Genomic DNA, 24852 nt, shown 5'->3' with positions numbered 1-24852 from the left:
TTGAGAAAACGGATAAACAGACTGTACTGTACACGCACTTTAGGAGACATGGGAGCACCAACTTGCTCATAGCGGGATTGGAGTCGGGTACGAGGTGGTCCAGAGCACAAAGGCTCGCCAGAGAGAGACAGTGGATTAGAAAATTAGGTACTGTCGATCCTGGGGGGCTGAACGAATTGGATCATTAAAATGATGAGAGGAGAAGTGGGGAACTTGAACGGGAGGGAGACTGAAAGAGGGAGAACGCCCTTATTTATTTATTTATATGTTATATTGTATGTGTATGTGTGATGTTTTAGGATCATTTATGAGGTGGAGGCGTTATGGATTGAGACCCCCCTCAATACTTGAGTTGTTACCAGCACTTATTTTTAGCACTTTTGTTATTGGCGGGATCTTCCTCATTAAAAATATCAAGGCCCCCCGGCCCCCATCTTCCCTCTATGGATCCGAATTTTGTGACCTCTGTACCTACCTCATGTTGGTACCCACCGGAGACCCTCAGTTGTGGATGGTGTTGGTCACCAGTAGTTTTTTCCTGAAAACCAGAGGAAATTTTAGTTTATAAGAGTGAGAAGTTACAGTTAATATTTTCCTGTATATCGGATATGAAATAAAGAGGATTGTAGAATACTTACCTACTACTTACCTGGAACCGGAATGCTTACATGTATCACAGACCTAATAGAGGAAAAGTAGAACATTTATCTATCACCTCACCTGGAACCGAATTTTGAAAAAGAAAGGAATTGAAAAATTAAACAATAACAATAGGAAATGAGGATACCTACCTGTGTGTGGATGTATCAACTCGTCTGGGACGTATTCTGACAGTTTAGAGGGGTTTAATAACGGTTTTAATGCATTTAAGATAAGTAGAAAATATGTTTAGACACAGACCGCATTTAGCTGGGTTAAAGGACAGCGATGTATAGACGCAATTTAAACCACCTCTTCTGCATGAATAACTATGCTAGACTACATGGAATCTCAGACTAAATGACGGTGTGGTACATATTTTGACAATCTACAGGCGTTTAGGGTATTAATTTAAACTCAACGTGCTGCTAGACTAAAACAGGTTTAGACACAGACCGCATTTATCTGGGTTAAAGGACAGCGACGTATAGACGCAATTTAAACCACCACTTCTGCTAGGATAACTATGCTAGACTATATGAATCTCATACTACATGACGTCTGGGACGTATTCTGACAGTTTAGAGGGGTTTAATAACGGTTTTAATGCATTTAAGATAAGTAGAAAATATAGCCGTAATATAGCAGGATTATATGATGGCCAAGCGTAGACGCGAGGTTGAAAAGATATTGCTCACTGGGATGTTTTGGTCATGTAATTTGTTGTTAACATTTTGGAACTTTGTGATTGACACGATAGCATTATGTTTAAATATTCACATTGCAAAATCATCTCGCTTGTGTCTTTTAGGCACAATCAATATGGATCCTTGGAATGAATTTCAAAAAAAATATATTGATCTTGCTTTGATTGCTGCAAAGAAGTGTATTGCAATCCATTGGAAATCCGATTACTCTCCTACAATATCACATTGGTTAAATGAAATCTCTAGCTTCATTCCATTAGATAAAATATACAATAATATAAGACAAAAGAGTCAGGACTTTGTAAAAATATGGCAACCACATATAGATGTTATGGCAAGAAGGACAGCTTCAGGTACTATTGTTTGATGGACAGTGTTTCTTGTAGGGATGCACAGTGATGTGAATTGCTGTTAATATCATAGCGCATCCCTAATGAATGTATTATTGTGTGTGTCTGTGTGTATGTAGGTATGTGTGTTTTGTCTTATTATTATTATTATCTTTGTGTTGTGTTGTCGTTGGGCGTTGCCGCACAATGGTGGGTGGGGTGGGGGGGGAGGGGGTGGATACAAGGGGGCGGGGAAACAAGAAAAAATGTGTTCAATTATATTGTAAAAATGTTTGAATCTTTGGGGAAAAAAAAAAGAAGAGGCGGACCCAGGTCATCCAGGAGTTCCAGAGCCCCGCTCCTGACGGCCCCACGATCATGCTGCTGTCACTCAAAGCTGGCGGGGTGGGACTCAACCTGACAGCCGCCTCCCGTGTTTTCCTCATGGATCCAGCGTGGAACCCTGCAGCAGAGGACCAGTGTGTGGATCGCTGTCACCGCCTGGGCCAGAAGAGAGACGTCTTCATCACCAAGTTCATCGTGAAGGACTCTGTGGAGGCGAACATGGTGAAGATTCAGAGGCAGAAGCAGGATCTGGTGGACAAGGCTTTCGGCTCCAAGAACCCCACCGACAAGAAGGCGTCACGCATTAATGAAATAAAAGCCCTCATGGAGCTGTAGACGTCCCTACGTATGGGAACCTTGTTAAGAAATTCCCATTTTGAAGTTTAGTTTTGATACTGTTTGTTGTGGAATGTTCTCTCAGCACATATATGTCCATCGTTACATTCCCACTCACCACACTGCCCTTGGTTAACAAGTCTCATGATACATTTACATTTTGAAATTAGGTAGGGATGTCCCGATCCCATTTTTTCACTACCGATACCTGGGCTTCAGGTATCTGCGATACCGATATCAATCCGATATTTGTATTTATTGTTTTACTCCTGAATAATAACAAATACTTCCCCAGTATAGTCCACAACAATTGGCTATTAAAGACTGCCAGCCTTTATTCAAGCAACAAAAACAGTACTCACTGTTACTCACTACTCAGTGACCAACTGGTTTCAAGTTAAAACAATTTAAACAGCAGCATTCAGCATTGTAGAAAAAAATTAGTTACTGTCTGATTTCTAGTTGTAGTGCCTTCAGTTTCAGAGTATTCGTTTGGTATCTCACTATGGGAACGCCCCCTGCGTGACCTCATCAGAAACTGAATTACACTGCGCCAGCCCATTGGCTGGCCAAGGCGACGCTTGTGTCACGAGGGACGGGACCCTCCGCCTATATAAGACGTACACACGGCATTCAAAAGCCTTTTTCTCGCTTCTCACTGGAGCTGACAACAACTGTGCCGGTGGCTAGAGCTAAACAGTCCACAGATACGAGCGACCACAACACACACACACACACACACTGTATGGAAAGTTTGAGCGGCAGTGACGGCCGCGCGCTGCACTTAGTATTTATTCTTGATTATTTTGAACGTCTCGCTCAGCCCGTCAGTGACGGTGCAGTGTGTGGGTGTGTGTGTTAGCCCGTCAGTGACGGTGCAGTGTGTGTTAGCCCGTCAGTGACGGTGCAGTGTGTGTGTTAGCCCGTCAGTGACGGTGATGAGCCGTGCTGTACGTTAACAAACACGTTTGTACAGCTGTTCCTTTGTGTCGACCTCCCTCTGTGCCTAGAGACTCTTACACTAACGTTACCACTAGGTGCTAGCTAGCTACGGTAGCTAACGTTACCACCAGGTGCTAGCTAGCTACGGTAGCTAACGTTACCACCAGGTGCTAGCTAACTACGGTAGCTAATGTTACCACCAGGTGCTAGCCAGCTACGGTAGCTAATGTTACCACCAGGTGCTAGCTAGCTACGGTAGCTAACGTTACCACCAGGTGCTAGCTAACTAAGGTAGCTAATGTTACCACCAGGTGCTAGCCAGCTACGGTAGCTAATGTTACCACCAGGTGCTAGCTAACTAAGGTAGCTAACGTTACCACCAGGTGCTAGCTAACTAAGGTAGCTAACGTTACCACCAGGTGCTAGCTAGCTACTGTAGCTAATGTTACCACCAGGTGCTAGCTAACTAAGGTAGCGAACGTTACCACCAGGTGCTAGCTAGCTACTGTAGCTAATGTTACCACCAGGTGCTAGCCAGCTACGGTAGCATTCCTACACTTGAGATGGATGTCACTGCATGGAGTATACAAGAGTGGTGTATGCTGGAGTGCATCCACTTAGGTTCACTCTTATAGAGTCATTTAGATGCTCATCTGTCAGTCTTGTTCAGAAGTAGTAGATTTCATTACATTCATATCAGAAAAAATCTGATTCTCAAAGGCATGTAGAGCCAAATACAACAAATACTTTCAGGGCTGCTTGGGTCTACCAGGCTCCAGAAATGTTGTGAATGTAGCTGGACATTATTCTGGAGCTTTATAACCTCCATCTCCATTTCTCCAGGCTTGACACTGAACAGTTCAGCTATCTGCTCTCAGTGTTTCCGTTGGTTGCTGCCTTGGGGCGGGGGTGGCATGGACTGTGGCATATGTTGTCTTGACTACCTGTCTACTTTCTCACCTGGTTCTTGCTCTCTCTCTTTGGTGTGCTGACACCATCCTGCTCTCTCTCCTTCTCTACCCTCCTCTCCCTCTTTTGCTGTCAACCAAAAGGCAAACATAACAACCAGAGTATGTATAATTTAATAAGAGGTATAAATTGATCCATATCAATTCATAACATAATTCGAATTGAATATTGGGTTGCTAAAAAATAAAGTGTATATCCATCTATAGAAAACAGACATTTTCAATGAGTGAGGGTTTGTTCCAATGCTTCAATCCACTGTCCATGTACTGTAAATATACCATTATGGTATTACCATGAAGCCCAATTCTAGCAGAATAAGAAAGATTGTATATCTACTTTAAGTAAAATAATAAAGTGCCTCCAGTTAGCTCTTTAGCTGGCATGTGTGCAGCAGACTAGCTCATCTCATCACCTCTGAGCTGGCTAGCTAGTTCTTTGACACTATTCACACCATGGAACTATAATCAGACACTAGTCACAATAATAACAACCTTTCTCTGTCAGAACACTCAGCAAGTATATTTGCTAACGTTTCAACTTGCTTACTTTCATCTGCAGACATCTCACCCTGCAAAAACTCTTGTGTCTCGTGCGTGCCCACTTGCGCAAAAAGTATATATTCTCCAGCGCTGGTACAGCGCGAAGCGAAGTGTGGAGAGATAGGTCTGGCTATGAGAAGTGTGTCAGAAGCATTGGCTTAGAAAATAACAAATCTCATGTGGTCTTGAGAAGAAATCTCAAACATTTTAATGAGCAATCTTTCTTGGCAGGTTTTACTCAGAAGTAGAATTGATGTAATGTTACTATAAGTTCAATGATGCTCAACTGGCATTGGACTTCTTCAATGAATCAACTCAGTTGACCTAGGTACAGAGGAACGGCTGTAAATATGTTTTTATTGGCGGACAGCACGGCTCAGCAACGTCACTGACGTGCTGAGCGAGTCTTTTCTAAATAATAAAGAATAAAGAACAAGTACAGCTCTCTGGTTCACTCAGTCTCTCTCCAACACCTCAGCAGGTTTTCCCCGTCTCCTTCACTCTCCCGGGGGAACAAACACACACTGGTTAAATAGACCATCCAGTATTGGCTGTTGTGGTTCCTGTATGCTTCCAGGGGGCCCCGTCACAAAGCTCCTATACTCTGTTAAGTCCATGTCCACAAGAGTGTGAGAGGCAGTGGCGGATACAGAAAGTGGCTGATGGGTAGGCCTGGAAAAATCTGGGTAGGCCTGAGTGAAACTCATCACCGCACGTTTTAGACCTATGTATGAGCAGCCAGATGGATGGAACACAACCGGGCTCGCGATCATAGGCGCCGATTTATGTTTCTGTCCGTGGGTGCTCGAAACATTTGAGTACGACCAACACGCATGCACACACACGCACGCACGCAAAATATTCGCAGGGACTGGAGGAGATCACTATGCAGACCATGAAACGAACGGAAAATAAATAAAGTACCTGTCTACCCAGAGAATGCAACGGACAGCCAAACAAGTTATTATAATACACACGCAAGGCATTCAAGCGCACGCACGACATGGGAGGTACGCTCCTTTAGTGTTCATTAACACTTGTTGTTGTGATACTTTGTCTGTTATTCTTATTCATTTCATTTTGATATGCATGTTCATTTTAGTCTGTTGGTCGGTTATTATCGTCACCGAGTGTGCATATTCTATAGCTTAGTCTATATTTTGGATATATCTGTCTAGATCTGGTCACGTGTCCTGAACTAGGAAAAGCAACCCATCTGTCTAATGCTGTGGTTCAAACAAACCACTAGAGGGCACTTCCCACAAACGCACGAAAAGTCTCAACAGTGCAGGACGTCATAGGGAGCGTTATGATGGCCCTTAAGAGACAGATGTCATTGGGGAAAATGTCTGCAGGGCAGCTATCGAGTATTTCGATTAATGAAGGGAAGTTCTCTTTATCATTTTTGCGTCTCATGTGTTGGGTGAAAAAAGTGTACTCCGCATCACTGATTGCAATCCCATATAAATCACATGGTGCTTTCAACAGTTCTTTCACGCCAAAAGTGGCGGACGCCGGTAAGAAGGAAGCCGAAGCTTGCATGATCCCATACGTGTCCTCTTTAAATCGGCAGTTCAACTCGGCTATCTGCCTGTCTAGAACGCAGTTCCACAGTGCCCTTAAATCATTATTGCTCTTGATAGCAGACGTTTTCCCCAACGGTAACGTTTGAGCTAACACAAACACAATACTGACAAACAGATCGATTTGACAGTAAGCCCAGGGTAGAGACCAATGGTACCACGTTCGCCAGGAGTAGATGATCTGCTGCAAACTAATAATCATAAAAACATTCAAAACAACCGGAGCAGCGGCAGCTAATCGCGCCAGCGTTCACTCGCGGAATATCAAGACCTTTAGACCTTTGGAGAGTGACGTTTGGAGAGTGACGTTTCTCTTGCTAGCTAAAATAGATAGCATAGTACAGGGTTTGACGCTTACCTTTTCCCCAGGTAGCACTGTGCTACCATGTCAAAAAAATTAGTAGCACACCAAGAATTTCAGTAGCACAATGAAAATTGCGCAATTTTCGTATGACGACAACAAATTATCATAATCATAACATATTTAAAGAAAAGTGTTGGTATGGCTTTAAAAGCAGCATGGTCTAGCCTCCATTTACTGTTTGATTTACTTTACCTCTGAATAGGAAAGTCTTTTACGCACAGTGGAGAAAGTCAAACATTTTTACGCAACGCCAAAACGGGAGGGAACTCGGATACAACTTTAATATACAACTGAGACGAAAAATTAATATATTTTCTTGATTCGTGTTTTTTCTTCTTCTGTAAATTACATAGTTGTCGACATTTTTGTGGGTTTTGGGCTGCGACGCATTCAAGTGCTCAACGATGTTCGGTCGAGTGTCTCTCCTGTTTGTGCATCTGGTGCTGCTGAACGAGGTGACCTCGGTGGCCAGGGTGTCGAGGAAGTCGCCCCGGGGCCGCTCGTGCCTGGACCTACTGGAGGATATATATGTTTTCTTCGTCACTCTCGTCTCCAGCTGTAATGTTGACTCCACTACCCCCCTCTACCTCCTCTCTGTCTGGAACGGTGCTAACATTAGCCTTGCTAAAGTATGCCGTAATCGGATTCATTTTAACAGCGGTCTTTTTCTGACAGGATTTTCAAATGTAAATGCGAGCTTGTTGTGCTTGCGGGTCACGTGTCTGTTTTTTTTTTTTTTTCTGTTTTCAAAGGATTGCATTGGTTTAGATGCGCTGCGATCTTATTAACGAACATAAGATTGACTGCGCATGACAGTAGTTACGCTTTTTTTTTTTTTTTTTTTTGGGTCGCACTGGTGTGATTGAATGTATTTCCAAGTCGCACAGAAATATATTCACTCGCAAATGCGACCAAAACAGTCGCACTGTCGAACCCTGGCATAGTAGCTAGCTCTTTAACTTATAGAAACTCTTTTGATTCTTACCGGTAGAATTTGAGGGAATTTGCGTAAGGCGACGGAGTCTGCCAGCTTGTTTATTCTGATTATTGCTCATAATCAGAGCAATAAAGAGAGAGAGGGAAGAATCAATAATCAATCCAACGGTCGTTGACTGCACACGACGTCTTCCACACGGTCAACATTCTGAAGTTGCTATGGTGATATATCGAATGTACAGTTTTAGAGTCTTCAGCAAGTGTTTTATTGTTTTAAGTCTATGCTTCCACTGTAGTTGGACTGTATTCAGTCAAGGTTGCTGTGTGTCTGTGGAAAGATGGCCTTCAAATCCTGTCATGCATGACCACAGGCAGTCGATAAAGTTGGACAGATACAGTGGGCGTATCTGGGAGAGAGGCGGTGGTGGTGGGGGGGAAGGGGAGAGGGGGCGTGCCGCGTCACGGGCCCCTCTCTCTTGTCCTTGGTCTGGCCTGGTCCCGGACTAGCCCCTGCCGCCGCCGCCGCCCCGTACTTGCGCTTCTTGCCGTAGGCCTTGATCTCCTCCTGGGAGAGGCCCAGTAGAGCGGCCTCCTGCTGCCTCTGCCGCGCCCGCTCCGTCCGGTTGTGTTCGCTGTCCGACCAGTACTCCCCGTCGCACGGGTCCCCCCTCTGGCTCTCGGCGTCGCTCTCTGTCCGGTTGAGCTGCTCGTCCTCGGGGATCTCCCCCTCCTTGCGGTTGTCCGCGTGCACCTTCATCTTGGCCTCCCACACGGTCAACGGTCACATCTCACCTTTATTATTGCCTATCCCCCACCTTGCGGTTGTCCACGTTGCACCTTCATCTTGGCCTCCCACACGGTCAACGGTCACATCTCACCTTTATTATTGCCTTGCTGGGGATCTCCCCCACCTTGCGGTTGTCCGCACACGGTCAACGGTCACATCTCACCTTTATTATTGCCTTGCTGGTGTAACCCCTCACAATCCGGACAGACCAGGCAGGCACACAGGTTCACTTTCAAGCTGTTTATTTATCTGAATGTGCAAACAAAATGGTGGTTATTTAATGGTAGGCTCCAGCACAAAACAGCTCTCGCCCCATCTCCAGCACACAAAGACGAAAGGGGTGAGCCTTTGTCATAACATCAAATAATTATTAGTTATCATACCATTCATATCATTATAACACACAAGACTAAACCATACCCATGGATACAACATACATACAACATACCTGAATGTGCAAACAAAATGGTGGTTATTTAATGGTAGGCTCCAGCACAAAACAGCTCTCGCCCCTGCATGTCAGCAAAAAAAAAAATGCTGTCGCTTTAATGTTTTCATTTGCATTACCTGTGGCGTTATCCTGGTTTCTGCGGCTCTTGGCCATAAGACTGGCACAGTGTCTGGCCTGGAACTTAGACTTGGTCGTCCTTCCCAGCACCTGTAAAACAAATAAACCCCCCAAAAAACGTGTCATGGTTATATTAAGGCAACAGTGAATTCAATGAGAACCAGTGGTTTCGTTTACATTCAAAGACAAACTTGAAACCTTCTCTGGGTCTGGCAGTGTAAACTGGGCTCTTTTCTTACTGGCCTTGAAGTTCTGCAGGAAGGAGATGTCTTCAGCTTTCAGCTCCTTCTCTAAGGCTGTGATTGTGTCTGAAAGTGATGATATCTGTCTGCTCAGTGCCTCAGTCTTCTTCTTCATCATCTGACTCTTCTGCTCCTCTTCCTCTCTCAGTGCAGCCATCCTGGCCTCCTCTTCCTCTCGTAGAAACTGGTGGAGTTTCTCAAACCCCTCCTTAATCTGTCTCTCTGTGTGCTGGGCCTGGCTCTTAATGTGCTCTGATGTTTCATCACAGGTTTGTTTAACTTTGTTAAAGACCTCCAGCTTCTCCTGTAAGGGTTTCAGAGCTGTCTGGAGTTCCTCCTTATGTTCCTGTGCAGCCTCGTCTACTGGGACACAGTCATGAGATTTGTGTTTCTTTGAGGCCTGACACACCACACAGATGGGCTGTTTATCATCCAGACAGAAGAGCTTGAGTTTCTCACCGTGCAGACTGCACAGCACCTCAGACCCTGCCTCAGCTCTCTGACTTCTCTCCTGTAAGAAGGCCTCACACACGTTCTTTAGAGCTAGGTTAAAGGTAAGAGGCTCATGCTTTGAGGATCTTCTCCTACAAACTGGACATTCCCGAGATTCCTTGTGTTCCCAGTATTCCTGCAGACAGGCTTTACAGAAGCTGTGACTACAGGACAGGATGACAGGATCTTTAAAGATGTCACAGCACACAGGACAGGAGAAATCCTCCTCTGGGAGAGATGATTTAGCAGCCATGTTGTCACACAATCCCTGTCCCTCTTCTCTAACAGCCTCTAAATATTACTTTAACTTTTGACAAAGTTCTCCTGCTTTTAAACCAACACTTTTACACTGAATCAAGACAAACTAACAAACAAAACACAACCAAACAGTCAACTAACAATGGGAGACAAGGAGGAGCATTTAAACAGACGGGCAGCCCTCTGATTGGAGAATTGTTACGTTCTATGTTCGCTAGGGAGAAGAAGAAGTAACAAAATATTACAGGTGTTATGTAATAAGGATATTTATTAACAGCCACAATGTGCATTCATTTATTTAACAATTGATTACATTTCCATAAAATAATTATGTACATCTTAAATAAAATATCAAACAAGTCAACATTCTTCTTCTCCTCTTCATTGTCTTCAATCTTAAACACAGGAATGAAACAACACATAAAGGCCAACTTGGAAGGAGGCTAGCAGGCAAGAAGTAATTTAATTGCTTAGGCACACTTTAGCTAACAGGCATAACGTCAGAACAAACTGCTTTCCCTGCAAAGTCATCTGCCCTTCTTAGAAATCCAGCATTTTCTGTTGTTTTGACCCACTACCAGACTGCTTTCTGTGCCTGGAACACAAGGCACAAGAGAGGCAGTTCTAGTTCCCCAGACAGCCAGCGAGCAAAGGCAAGCCTCAAGAATGAATATGAAACTCCTTAAGCAGCCAGAGTGGAGGAGAAAGAAGGGGTATCTCCGTCGCTCTCCCCCTCTTCCTCCGCAGCGTCTCCACTCAGCATCTGCCGGGGCACCCAGCTGAACGGCATCCAGCTGAACGGGGCGCGAGCCTCTAAATATTACTTTAACTTTTGACAAAGTTCTCCTGCTTTTAAACCAACACTTTTACACTGAATCAAGACAAACTAACAAACAAAACACAACCAAACAGTCAACTAACAATGGGAGACAAGGAGGAGCATTTAAACAGACGGGCAGCCCTCTGATTGGAGAATGGGCAGCCTTCTGATTGGATGGGAGTGGGATGATGAATGAGGGAATGATTGGCCAATTGACAACACCTGGATGGAGAATGATAGAGGAGAACACAGAAGGGAAGGAAACACAATATTAAACCTCACAGGTTCTGGGCACAAGTGAGGACGAGATGCGGTGAGACAAAGCGCAGATACAGGGTGGCGGGGTACATGACACTTTTAGTGGCCTCCGGTCTGTTGCTGGAAAGCATCGATTTGATCGTCATCCTCCATTGCCAACTGTGCAGGTGTGTCCGTCTCCTTGATTGGCTGTCCGTCGAACCTGAACCGGATCCGTGTCATGGTCAATCCCTGTCTTTCACAGTAGGCCTTCATCAGCTTGCTGAGCGGCGTGTGTCTCTTGACCTTGAAACGGACCACAGACCCGTCCTGTCCCGCCACCTTCAGGTTGATGTGGTCGTTGTTCTTCATCTTCACTCCCTCCTTCCCCTGCAGTGAATCTTGCTGGGGATCTCCCCCACCTTGCGGTTGTCCGCACACGGTCAACGGTCACATCTCACCTTTATTATTGCCTTGCTGGTGTAACCCCTCACAATCCGGACAGACCAGGCAGGCACACACAACCATACCCATGGATACAACATACATACAACATACCTGAATGTGCAAACAAAATGGTGGTTATTTAATGGTAGGCTCCAGCACAAAACAGCTCTCGCCCCTGCATGTCAGCAAAACAATACATTCAGAACACGCTACATTGCCGCCATCTTAGCTCACGCTAACTAGCTGTTAGCTAGTTAGCTAGTTAGCTCACAACTTTATCCATCCATAAAATACAAAGCGTGCACATTCATCTTGGCCTCCCACATGGCCAGGCCGTGGACGGGCTGGTTCAGGTTCTTGTGCATGTAGAAGACCAGGGAGATGCGCGTGGGGTGGGAGCGGTCGGGCCTCTTCAGAGGCGTGGTGGCATGCAGCTCGCGCCGGGCGCACTCAATCAGGATGGAGCCGTGGGCCGGGGCCACCGTCACGCCGCCGATGTTGGGGTCCAGGAAGTTGTGTTCGCTGTCCGACCAGTACTCCCCGTCGCACGGGTCCCCCCTCTGGCTCTCGGCGTCGCTCTCCGTCCGGTTGTGTTCGCTGTCCGACCAGTACTCCCCGTCGCACGGGTCCCCCCTCTGGCTCTCGGCGTCGCTCTCTGTCCGGTTGAGCTGCTCGTCCTCGGGGATCTCCCCCACCTTGCGGTTGTCCGCGTGCACCTTCATCTTGGCCTCCCACACGGTCAACGGTCACATCTCACCTTTATTATTGCCTATCCCCCACCTTGCGGTTGTCCACGTGCACCTTCATCTTGGCCTCCCACACGGTCAACGGTCACATCTCACCTTTATTATTGCCTTGCTGGGGATCTCCCCCACCTTGCGGTTGTCCGCACACGGTCAACGGTCACATCTCACCTTTATTATTGCCTTGCTGGTGTAACCCCTCACAATCCGGACAGACCAGGCAGGCACACAGGTTCACTTTCAAGCTGTTTATTTATCTGAATGTGCAAACAAAATGGTGGTTATTTAATGGTAGGCTCCAGCACAAAACAGCTCTCGCCCCATCTCCAGCACACAAAGACGAAAGGGGTGAGCCTTTGTCATAACATCAAATAATGATTAGTTATCATACCATTCATATCATTATAACACACAAGACTAAACCATACCCATGGATACAACATACATACAACATACCTGAATGTGCAAACAAAATGGTGGTTATTTAATGGTAGGCTCCAGCACAAAACAGCTCTCGCCCCTGCATGTCAGCAAAAAAAAAATGTTGTCATATGTAGCTTTAATGTTTTCATTTGCATTACCTGTGGCGTTATCCTGGTTTCTGCGGCTCTTGGCCATAAGACTGGCACAGTGTCTGGCCTGGAACTTAATAGCTCCCAGACACCGGTGTCTTTTAGCCCCCTCCTCAGGTGTTTGACCTGCTTGGTCGTCCTTCCCAGCACCTGTAAAACAAATAAACCCCCCAAAAAACGTGTCATGGTTATATTAAGGCAACAGTGAATTCAATGAGAACCAGTGGTTTCGTTTAAATTCAAAGACTTAAGAAAGACAAACTTGAAACCTTCTCTGGGTCTGGCAGTGTAAACTGGGCTCTTTTCTTACTGGCCTTGAAGTTCTGCAGGAAGGAGATGTCTTCAGCTTTCAGCTCCTTCTCTAAGGCTGTGATTGTGTCTGAAAGTGATGATATCTGTCTGCTCAGTGCCTCAGTCTTCTTCTTCATCATCTGACTCTTCTGCTCCTCTTCCTCTCTCAGTGCAGCCATCCTGGCCTCCTCTTCCTCTCGTAGAAACTGGTGGAGTTTCTCAAACCCCTCCTTAATCTGTCTCTCTGTGTGCTGGGCCTGGCTCTTAATGTGCTCTGATGTTTCATCACAGGTTTGTTTAACTTTGTTAAAGACCTCCAGCTTCTCCTGTAAGGGTTTCAGAGCTGTCTGGAGTTCCTCCTTATGTTCCTGTGCAGCCTCGTCTACTGGGACACAGTCATGAGATTTGTGTTTCTTTGAGGCCTGACACACCACACAGATGGGCTGTTTATCATCCAGACAGAAGAGCTTGAGTTTCTCACCGTGCAGACTGCACAGCACCTCAGACCCTGCCTCAGCTCTCTGACTTCTCTCCTGTAAGAAGGCCTCACACACGTTCTTTAGAGCTAGGTTAAAGGTAAGAGGCTCATGCTTTGAGGATCTTCTCCTACAAACTGGACATTCCCGAGATTCCTTGTGTTCCCAGTATTCCTGCAGACAGGCTTTACAGAAGCTGTGACTACAGGACAGGATGACAGGATCTTTAAAGATGTCACAGCACACAGGACAGGAGAAATTCTCCTCTGGGAGAGATGATTTAGCAGCCATTTTGTCACACAATCCCTGTCCCTCTTCTCTAACAGCCTCTAAATATTACTTTAACTTTTGACAAAGTTCTCCTGCTTTTAAACCAACACTTTTACACTGAATCAAGACAAACTAACAAACAAAACACAACCAAACAGTCAACTAACAATGGGAGACAAGGAGGAGCATTTAAACAGACGGGCAGCCCTCTGATTGGAGAATTGTTACGTTCTATGTTCGCTAGGGAGAAGAAGAAGTAACAAAATATTACAGGTGTTATGTAATAAGGATATTTATTAACAGCCACAATGTGCATTCATTTATTTAACAATTGATTACATTTCCATAAAATAAGTATGTACATCTTAAATAAAATATCAAACAAGTCAACATTCTTCTTCTCCTCTTCATTGTCTTCAATCTTAAACACAGGAATGAAACAACACATAAAGGCCAACTTGGAAGAAGGCTAGCAGGCAAGAAGTAATTTAATTGCTTAGGCACACTTTAGCTAACAGGCATAACGTCAGAACAAACTGCTTTCCCTGCAAAGTCATCTGCCGTTCTTAGAAATCCAGCATTTTCTGTTGTTTTGACCCACTACCAGACTGCTTTCTGTGCCTGGAACACAAGGCACAAGAGAGGCAGTTCTAGTTCCCCAGACCAGCGTTTCTCAACCGGGGTGCCGCGGCACACTGGGGCGCCGCCTGGCGTCTTCAGGGGTGCCGTCAAATAATTCTATATTCTGACGTTCATATGAATGAATGAATAAATCTATAAATAAATAAATGCAATACATCATCAAAATCTGTCTCGCGCGCCCCTTTCCCATGTCACAATGTCAATACCGGATATCCTATGTTCCCCGCTCCCGAAAAAGGGTCCGATCGGGCAGGGCAGTCTCGCTCGCCGGCAGCGTGTGGAGGTGGTTGTTCTATATGGATGATCGGTGACATTATTCTCTCGTCCGACTTCGGAAGCTAAGCAGGGTTGGAAAGTTCGGGAAATAACGCACAGTTTCGTTTTCATGCAATGAATTTAATACATCCAGACAAGGATGCGCGCAGCGGGAGAGAGAGACGCATTTTCTGGCTTAATAACTCTGCATCCCCGGTGTTTACGTTGAATGGACTGGATAGGTGTTTCCAATCAAATGTGGGAATATGAAAATGAATGTGTTCCATAAATTCCCGCGTTTGTTCGGTCACTGTGTCATGTTTATACAGCACGGTTACGTGCCTGATGCCTTTGATGCACACTTGCCTTTTTCACTCCCTCCTCTCTCTCTCTCAATAATAATAATAATAATACAACTTTTATTTGTATCAATAGCCGCTGAGTGTGTGTGTGTGTGTGTGTGTGTGTGTGTGTGTGTGTGTGTGTGTGGGGCTGTCTGGGTGATGCAGTGTCGTTTTTGAATAGCTATATTTTAGACTGGGGTGCCTTGAGATTTTATCGACTTTTGAAGGGTGCCGTGACTGAAAAAAGGTTGAGAAACGCTGCCCCAGACAGCCAGCGAGCAAAGGCAAGCCTCAAGAATGAATATGAAACTCCTTAAGCAGCCAGAGTGGAGGAGAAAGAAGGGGTATCTCCGTCACTCTCCCCCTCTTCCTCCGCAGCGTCTCCACTCAGCATCTGCCGGGGCACCCAGCTGAACGGCACCCAGCTGAACGGGGCGCGAGCCTCTAAATATTACTTTAACTTTTGACAAAGTTCTCCTGCTTTTAAACCAACACTTTTACACTGAATCAAGACAAACTAACAAACAAAACACAACCAAACAGTCAACTAACAATGGGAGACAAGGAGGAGCATTTAAACAGACGGGCAGCCCTCTGATTGGAGAATGGGCAGCCTTCTGATTGGATGGGAGTGGGATGATGAATGAGGGAATGATTGGCCAATTGACAACACCTGGATGGAGAATGATAGAGGAGAACACAGAAGGGAAGGAAACACAACAAGGACACATGTGGACGTAACAAACATATTCATATAATCTATTAGATATTCTTAATCCAGTTCTCATCAGTACTAACCATGCTTGACAATCCCCTGCATCTTCTCCCAGACGCTGAACTGCAGGTTGCCCAGGTGTTTGGCCACGTCTATCAGCGCTCCTGAAACCTTCTCTGGGTCTGGCAGTGTAAACTGGGCTCTTTTCTTACTGGCCTTGAAGTTCAGCTCCTTCTCTAAGGCTGTGATTGTGTCTGAAAGTGATGACATCTGTCTGCTCAGTGCCTCAGTCTTCTTCTTCATCATCTGACTCTTTTGCTCCTCTTCCTCTCTCAGTGCAGCCATCCTGGCCTCCTCTTCCTCTCGTAGAAACTGGTGGAGTTTCTCAAACCCCTCCTTAATCTGTCTCTCTGTGTGCTGGGCCTGGCTCTTAATGTGCTCTGATGTTTCATCACAGGTTTGTTTAACTTTGTTAAAGACCTCCAGCTTCTCCTGTAAGGGTTTCAGAGCTGTCTGGAGTTCCTCCTTATGTTCCTGTGCAGCCTCGTCTACTGGGACACAGTCATGAGATGTGTGTTTCTTTGAGGCCTGACACACCACACAGATGGGCTGTTTATCATCCAGACAGAAGAGCTTGAGTTTCTCACCGTGCAGACTGCACAGCACCTCAGACCCTGCCTCAGCTCTCTGACTTCTCTCCTGTAAGAAGGCCTCACACACGTTCTTTAGAGCTAGGTTAAAGGTAAGAGGCTCATGCTTTGAGGATCTTCTCCTACAGACTGGACATTCCCGAGATTCCTTGTGTTCCCAGTATTCCTGCAGACAGGCTTTACAAAAGCTGTGACTACAGGACAGGATGACAGGATCTTTAAAGATGTCACAGCACACAGGACAGGAGAAATCCTCCTCTGGGAGAGATGATTTAGCAGCCATTTTGTCACACAATCCCTGTCCCTCTTCTCTAACAGCCTCTAAATATTACTTTAACTTTTGACAAAGTTCTCCTGCTTTTAAACCAACACTTTTACACTGAATCAAGACAAACTAACAAACAAAACACAACCAAACAGTCAACTAACAATGGGAGACAAGGAGGAGCATTTAAACAGACGGGCAGCCCTCTGATTGGAGAATTGTTACGTTCTATGTTCGCTAGGGAGAAGAAGAAGTAACAAAATATTACAGGTGTTATGTAATAAGGATATTTATTAACAGCCACAATGTGCATTCATTTATTTAACAATTGATTACATTTCCATAAAATAATTATGTACATCTTAAATAAAATATCAAACAAGTCAACATTCTTCTTCTCTTCATTGTCTTCAATCTTAAACACAGGAATGAAACAACACATAAAGGCCAACTTGGAAGGAGGCTAGCAGGCAAGAAGTAATTTAATTGCTTAGGCACACTTTAGCTAACAGGCATAACGTCAGAACAAACTGCTTTCCCTGCAAAGTCATCTGCCCTTCTTAGAAATCCAGCATTTTCTGTTGTTTTGACCCACTACCAGACTGCTTTCTGTGCCTGGAACACAAGGCACAAGAGAGGCAGTTCTAGTTCCCCAGACAGCCAGCGAGCAAAGGCAAGCCTCAAGAATGAATATGAAACTCCTTAAGCAGCCAGAGTGGAGGAGAAAGAAGGGGTATCTCCGTCGCTCTCCCCCTCTTCCTCCGCAGCGTCTCCACTCAGCATCTGCCGGGGCACCCAGCTGAACGGGGCGCGAGCCTCTAAATATTACTTTAACTTTTGACAAAGTTCTCCTGCTTTTAAACCAACACTTTTACACTGAATCAAGACAAACTAACAAACAAAACACAACCAAACAGTCAACTAACAATGGGAGACAAGGAGGAGCATTTAAACAGACGGGCAGCCCTCTGATTGGAGAATGGGCAGCCTTCTGATTGGATGGGAGTGGGATGATGAATGAGGGAATGATTGGCCAATTGACAATACCTGGATGGAGAATGATAGAGGAGAACACAGAAGGGAAGGAAACACAACAAGGACACATGTGGACGTAACACCCCCACACATAAAAGTGGAGTAAGAGGAGGCCCAGGCTAAAACTGGCAAAACTTCAAATGGTAGGCACAGATGGGGGCTTAGATGTACCTAATTTAAGGTATTACCAGCTCGCCAGTCACCTTCGGGTGTTTTACACTGCCGTTTAAACACGAGAAAGATTGTGTGAAATCCACGGGTCTCCAACCAGGATCTTCCCACAACACTGAGACAACATGATGCCCATGATGGCTGGCGTGCAGTCTTGGGCCTCGTCAATAAAGATAGCATCATACTTGTCCAGACACGGCCTCTCTAGCTGCCACAGCTTCAGATAGCCGTCAGCGCACATGTGGTATCCTGAATCTCTGCTCCTGTGTCCCAAGTCCACCATTCTGTCCCAGATCTCCTGGGCGTCATTCACAAACAACCTCTTCTGTTCCTCGCTGGTTTTTTTGTGATCAATTTTTTATTTTGATTTTATGTACAAACACACAAAGGACAATGACAAAACAATTACCAAAATACACATCATTTCATACCTGCATACATTCCCCCTACCCACCCTCCCACACCAAGGTCTTACTCCGCCCAAAAACCCTCAAGAAGGATTTAAACCAGCTCAACATAAATGCCACCAAATAAAATAAATAAACTTAATAGGATAAACATAAAACATTAAATACTATAATATTCAAATATCAATACCCACCCCATTACAAACCATTAGTTACGCATATCACCTCTGCATACATTCTATAAAGGAAGTCCATAAACTAATGTTCTTTGCCTGAGCGCTATGCATGCTGGCCACGGACCTTTCTAGTTTGGCTAGATCTAACACAGTGTTTAACCAATGCTGATAGGACAAGTCATGGGGGTCTGTTCCTCGCTGGTTATCTGCATGTTCCCTTTCGTGTTCTTGTACCTCGCGGGGACGTGCTCCGGGGTGATGTGCGTGTCGGCCGAGGCCATGTAGGCGGTGAGGGTCTGGGTGACCACCTTGGCGTTGACGAAGCCGCCGCGCCCCTGGGCAGGACCCAGGCCACCGAGAAGGGCTTCACGTTGAACGACAGCTTCTTCTTCTCCTGATACTTCTTGCCAACGGCTGCAAAGGCCATGGAGTGAACCGTCCGGCAGTCTACGTTGGAGGGAAACAACCGCTGCGCCGCCATGGCAACCGACTTGTTGAAGGCCACGTACAGGAAACGGAGGTGTGGCCTCTGCTGGGCATACCTCACCAGTGGTGGTCTTCCCAGTGCCTGCAAAGGCCATGATCTTAACCACGTGGCCGCTCTGGATGTCATGGTTCAGGATCTGCTGCTGTTCGTGGGTCACCTGACACTGGGGTCTCCTGTGTAACATGGGGCCGCTCTGGCTGGTGACGGCTGAGGGGGGGGCGTTCTCCATCAGGTGGAGGACATAGAAGATGTTGTAGTGCCACCTGTTGCTGATGCTGATGTTGTTGTTCCTCATGGCGAGCAGCAGGGTTGCCACGGCGCTGAGGTACTCTGTGATGGCGGTGTGTGAGGCCAGGCAGCGCCTCAGCCGGGCCACCAGGGCCTGGACGTCCCCCACTCCGTCACTCAGCACGAGGACCAGAGTCATGGCCGCCCACGGGTTAGGACCCTCCTCCATGCCCTCTAGTTGAGGGAGCCTGTGTTTGAGGCAGGCCTCCGCCTGGGGGAAGAGACTGTGGCTCCTCAACTCTGCAGTTACCCTGAAATGTAAGTTTTTCTTCTCTTTTCTTGAAATGACACGAAATAGTGAAATAGTGATATTGAAATAGTGTGAAATCCCTTTCGATGAGGAGGTGAGCTCATTTGAGACTTGGCCACTGAGACAGTGAGTGGGGGCCCCCCCTACAGGCCCTTGGAGGGCCCAGGGTTCTTGCCCATGGCGGGGTGCGTGCCGTGGCCCTGGAGGGCCCCAAGTTGCTGGTAGAGCCCCATGAGCTGGTTCAGGTAGGTGGCCTGGCTGGCCACCTGGCTGGCCACCTTCTGAACAGACATCATTTCTCATTCGATGATGAGTCTCTCTGGCTCTCGGCGTCGCTCTCAGTCCGGTTGTGTTCGCTGTCCGACCAGTACTCCCCGTCGCACGGGTCCCCCCTCTGGCTCTCGGCGTCGCTCTCTGTCCGGTTGAGCTGCTCGTCCTCGGGGATCTCCCCCACCTTGCAGTTGTCCGCGTGCACCTTCATCTTGGCCTCCCACACGGTCAACGGTCACATCTCACCTTTATTATTGCCTATCCCCCACCTTGCGGTTGTCCACGTGCACCTTCATCTTGGCCTCCCACACGGTCAACGGTCACATCTCACCTTTATTATTGCCTATCCCCCACCTTGCGGTTGTCCACGTGCACCTTCATCTTGGCCTCCCACACGGTCAACGGTCACATCTCACCTTTATTATTGCCTATCCCCCACCTTGCGGTTGTCCACGTGCACCTTCATCTTGGCCTCCCACACGGTCAACGGTCACATCTCACCTTTATTATTGCCTTGCTGGGGATCTCCCCCACCTTGCGGTTGTCCGCACACGGTCAACGGTCACATCTCACCTTTATTATTGCCTTGCTGGTGTAACCCCTCACAATCCGGACAGACCAGGCAGGCACACACAACCATACCCATGGATATAACATACATACAACATACCTGAATGTGCAAACAAAATGGTGGTTATTTAATGGTAGGCTCCAGCACAAAACAGCTCTCGCCCCTGCATGTCAGCAAAACAATACATTCAGAACACGCTACATTGCCGCCATCTTAGCTCACGCTAACTAGCTGTTAGCTAGTTAGCTAGTTAGCTCACAACTTTATCCATCCATAAAATACAAAGCGTGCACATTCATCTTGGCCTCCCACATGGCCAGGCCGTGGACGGGCTGGTTCAGGTTCTTGTGCATGTAGAAGACCAGGGAGATGCGCGTGGGGTGGGAGCGGTCGGGCCTCTTCAGAGGCGTGGTGGCATGCAGCTCGCGCCGGGCGCACTCAATCAGGATGGAGCCGTGGGCCGGGGCCACCGCCACGCCGCCGATGTTGGGGTCCAGGAAGTTGTGTTCGCTGTCCGACCAGTACTCCCCGTCGCACGGGTCCCCCCTCTGGCTCTCGGCGTCACTCTCCGTCCGGTTGTGTTCGCTGTCCGACCAGTACTCCCCGTCGCACGGGTCCCCCCTCTGGCTCTCGGCGTCGCTCTCTGTCCGGTTGAGCTGCTCGTCCTCGGGGATCTCCCCCACCTTGCGGTTGTCCGCGTGCACCTTCATCTTGGCCTCCCACACGGTCAACGGTCACATCTCACCTTTATTATTGCCTATCCCCCACCTTGCGGTTGTCCACGTGCACCTTCATCTTGGCCTCCCACACGGTCAACGGTCACATCTCACCTTTATTATTGCCTTGCTGGGGATCTCCCCCACCTTGCGGTTGTCCGCACACGGTCAACGGTCACATCTCACCTTTATTATTGCCTTGCTGGTGTAACCCCTCACAATCCGGACAGACCAGGCAGGCACACAGGTTCACTTTCAAGCTGTTTATTTATCTGAATGTGCAAACAAAATGGTGGTTATTTAATGGTAGGCTCCAGCACAAAACAGCTCTCGCCCCATCTCCAGCACACAAAGACGAAAGGGGTGAGCCTTTGTCATAACATCAAATAATGATTAGTTATCATACCATTCATATCATTATAACACACAAGACTAAACCATACCCATGGATACAACATACATACAACATACCTGAATGTGCAAACAAAATGGTGGTTATTGAATGGTAGGCTCCAGCACAAAACAGCTCTCGCCCCTGCATGTCAGCAAAAAAAAAAATGCTGTCACATGTAGCTTTAATGTTTTCATTTGCATTACCTGTGGCGTTATCCTGGTTTCTGCGGCTCTTGGCCATAAGACTGGCACAGTGTCTGGCCTGGAACTTAATAGCTCCCAGACACCGGTGTCTTTTAGCCCCCTCCTCAGGTGTTTGACCTGCTTGGTCGTCCTTCCCAGCACCTGTAAAACAAATAAACCCCCCAAAAAACGTGTCATGGTTATATTAAGGCAACAGTGAATTCAATGAGAACCAGTGGTTTCGTTTAAATTCAAAGACTTAAGAAAGACAAACTTGAAACCTTCTCTGGGTCTGGCAGTGTAAACTGGGCTCTTTTCTTACTGGCCTTGAAGTTCTGCAGGAAGGAGATGTCTTCAGCTTTCAGCTCCTTCTCTAAGGCTGTGATTGTGTCTGAAAGTGATGATATCTGTCTGCTCAGTGCCTCAGTCTTCTTCTTTATCATCTGACTCTTCTGCTCCTCTTCCTCTCTCAGTGCAGCCATCCTGGCCTCCTCTTCCTCTCGTAGAAACTGGTGGAGTTTCTCAAACCCCTCCTTAATCTGTCTCTCTGTGTGCTGGGCCTGGCTCTTAATGTGCTCTGATGTTTCATCACAGGTTTGTTTAACTTTGTTAAAGACCTCCAGCTTCTCCTGTAAGGGTTTCAGAGCTGTCTGGAGTTCCTCCTTATGTTCCTGTGCAGCCTCGTCTACTGGGACACAGTCATGAGATTTGTGTTTCTTTGAGGCCTGACACACCACACAGATGGGCTGTTTATCATCCAGACAGAAGAGCTTGAGTTTCTCACCGTGCAGACTGCACAGCACCTCAGACCCTGCCTCAGCTCTCTGACTTCTCTCCTGTAAGAAGGCCTCACACACGTTCTTTAGAGCTAGGTTAAAGGTAAGAGGCTCATGCTTTGAGGATCTTCTCCTACAAACTGGACATTCCCGAGATTCCTTGTGTTCCCAGTATTCCTGCAGACAGGCTTTACAGAAGCTGTGACTACAGGACAGGATGACAGGATCTTTAAAGATGTCACAGCACACAGGACAGGAGAAATCCTCCTCTGGGAGAGATGATTTAGCAGCCATTTTGTCACACAATCCCTGTCCCTCTTCTCTAACAGCCTCTAAATATTACTTTAACTTTTGACAAAGTTCTCCTGCTTTTAAACCAACACTTTTACACTGAATCAAGACAAACTAACAAACAAAACACAACCAAACAGTCAACTAACAATGGGAGACAAGGAGCAGCATTTAAACAGACGGGCAGCCCTCTGATTGGAGAATTGTTACGTTCTATGTTCGCTAGGGAGAAGAAGAAGTAACAAAATATTACAGGTGTTATGTAATAAGGATATTTATTAACAGCCACAATGTGCATTCATTTATTTAACAATTGATTACATTTCCATAAAATAATTATGTACATCTTAAATAAAATATCAAACAAGTCAACATTCTTCTTCTCCTCTTCATTGTCTTCAATCTTAAACACAGGAATGAAACAACACATAAAGGCCAACTTGGAAGGAGGCTAGCAGGCAAGAAGTAATTTAATTGCTTAGGCACACTTTAGCTTACAGGCATAACGTCAGAACAAACTGCTTTCCCTGCAAAGTCATCTGCCCTTCTTAGAAATCCAGCATTTTCTGTTGTTTTGACCCACTACCAGACTGCTTTCTGTGCCTGGAACACAAGGCACAAGAGAGGCAGTTCTAGTTCCCCAGACAGCCAGCGAGCAAAGGCAAGCCTCAAGAATGAATATGAAACTCCTTAAGCAGCCAGAGTGGAGGAGAAAGAAGGGGTATCTCCGTCGCTCTCCCCCTCTTCCTCCGCAGCGTCTCCACTCAGCATCTGCCGGGGCACCCAGCTGAACGGCATCCAGCTGAACGGGGCGCGAGCCTCTAAATATTACTTTAACTTTTGACAAAGTTCTCCTGCTTTTAAACCAACACTTTTACACTGAATCAAGACAAACTAACAAACAAAACACAACCAAACAGTCAACTAACAATGGGAGACAAGGAGGAGCATTTAAACAGACGGGCAGCCCTCTGATTGGAGAATGGGCAGCCTTCTGATTGGATGGGAGTGGGATGATGAATGAGGGAATGATTGGCCAATTGACAACACCTGGATGGAGAATGATAGAGGAGAACACAGAAGGGAAGGAAACACAATATTAAACCTCACAGGTTCTGGGCACAAGTGAGGACGAGATGCGGTGAGACAAAGCGCAGATACAGGGTGGCGGGGTACATGACACTTTTAGTGGCCTCCGGTCTGTTGCTGGAAAGCATCGATTTGATCGTCATCCTCCATTGCCAACTGTGCAGGTGTGTCCGTCTCCTTGATTGGCTGTCCGTCGAACCTGAACCGGATCCATGTCATGGTCAATCCCTGTCTTTCACAGTAGGCCTTCATCAGCTTGCTGTGCGGCGTGTGTCTCTTGACCTTGAAACGGACCACAGACCCGTCCTGTCCCGCCACCTTCAGGTTGATGTGGTCGTTGTTCTTCATCTTCACTCCCTCCTTCCCCTGCAGTGAATCTTGCTGGGGATCTCCCCCACCTTGCGGTTGTCCGCACACGGTCAACGGTCACATCTCACCTTTATTATTGCCTTGCTGGTGTAACCCCTCACAATCCGGACAGACCAGGCAGGCACACACAACCATACCCATGGATACAACATACATACAACATACCTGAATGTGCAAACAAAATGGTGGTTATTTAATGGTAGGCTCCAGCACAAAACAGCTCTCGCCCCTGCATGTCAGCAAAACAATACATTCAGAACACGCTACATTGCCGCCATCTTAGCTCACGCTAACTAGCTGTTAGCTAGTTAGCTAGTTAGCTCACAACTTTATCCATCCATAAAATACAAAGCGTGCACATTCATCTTGGCCTCCCACATGGCCAGGCCGTGGACGGGCTGGTTCAGGTTCTTGTGCATGTAGAAGACCAGGGAGATGCGCGTGGGGTGGGAGCGGTCGGGCCTCTTCAGAGGCGTGGTGGCATGCAGCTCGCGCCGGGCGCACTCAATCAGGATGGAGCCGTGGGCCGGGGCCACCGCCACGCCGCCGATGTTGGGGTCCAGGAAGTTGTGTTCGCTGTCCGACCAGTACTCCCCGTCGCACGGGTATCAGACTCA

The 24852-nt window shown here is 46.8% G+C and overlaps 3 protein-coding genes across 3 annotated transcripts; all 3 read right to left on the bottom strand.

Annotated features, from left to right (window-relative positions):
• Positions 1-501: 501 nt before the first annotated feature.
• Positions 502-10031, bottom strand: LOC308174266 (E3 ubiquitin-protein ligase TRIM35-like; the record flags this gene model as incomplete). The annotated part of the gene is made up of 3 exons (XM_080549339.1): positions 502-538; positions 8223-8335; positions 9243-10031. The coding sequence occupies 3 exons, from the start codon at positions 10029-10031 to the stop codon at positions 502-504; spliced, it is 939 nt and encodes a 312-aa protein (XP_080405465.1).
• A 1182-nt stretch (positions 10032-11213) lies between these two features.
• On the bottom strand, positions 11214-13913 carry LOC308174265 (uncharacterized protein; the record flags this gene model as incomplete). Its single annotated transcript, XM_080549338.1, has 3 exons — positions 11214-11515; positions 12865-13005; positions 13118-13913. 3 exons carry the CDS (start codon positions 13911-13913, stop codon positions 11214-11216), a joined length of 1239 nt encoding a protein of 412 aa, XP_080405464.1.
• A 2013-nt stretch (positions 13914-15926) lies between these two features.
• LOC308174264 (E3 ubiquitin-protein ligase TRIM35-like) lies at positions 15927-16781 on the bottom strand (the record flags this gene model as incomplete). The annotated part of the gene is made up of 1 exon (XM_080549337.1): positions 15927-16781. The coding sequence occupies one exon, from the start codon at positions 16779-16781 to the stop codon at positions 15927-15929; it is 855 nt and encodes a 284-aa protein (XP_080405463.1).
• Positions 16782-24852: the final 8071 nt, after the last annotated feature.

This window comes from Nansenia antarctica (assembly GCF_963989245.1).
Source record: "Nansenia antarctica genome assembly, chromosome: 19".
NCBI lineage: Eukaryota > Metazoa > Chordata > Actinopteri > Argentiniformes > Microstomatidae > Nansenia > Nansenia antarctica.
The sequence above is the reverse complement of the archived record's forward strand: the minus strand, read 5'-3'. Positions and strand labels throughout refer to the sequence as shown.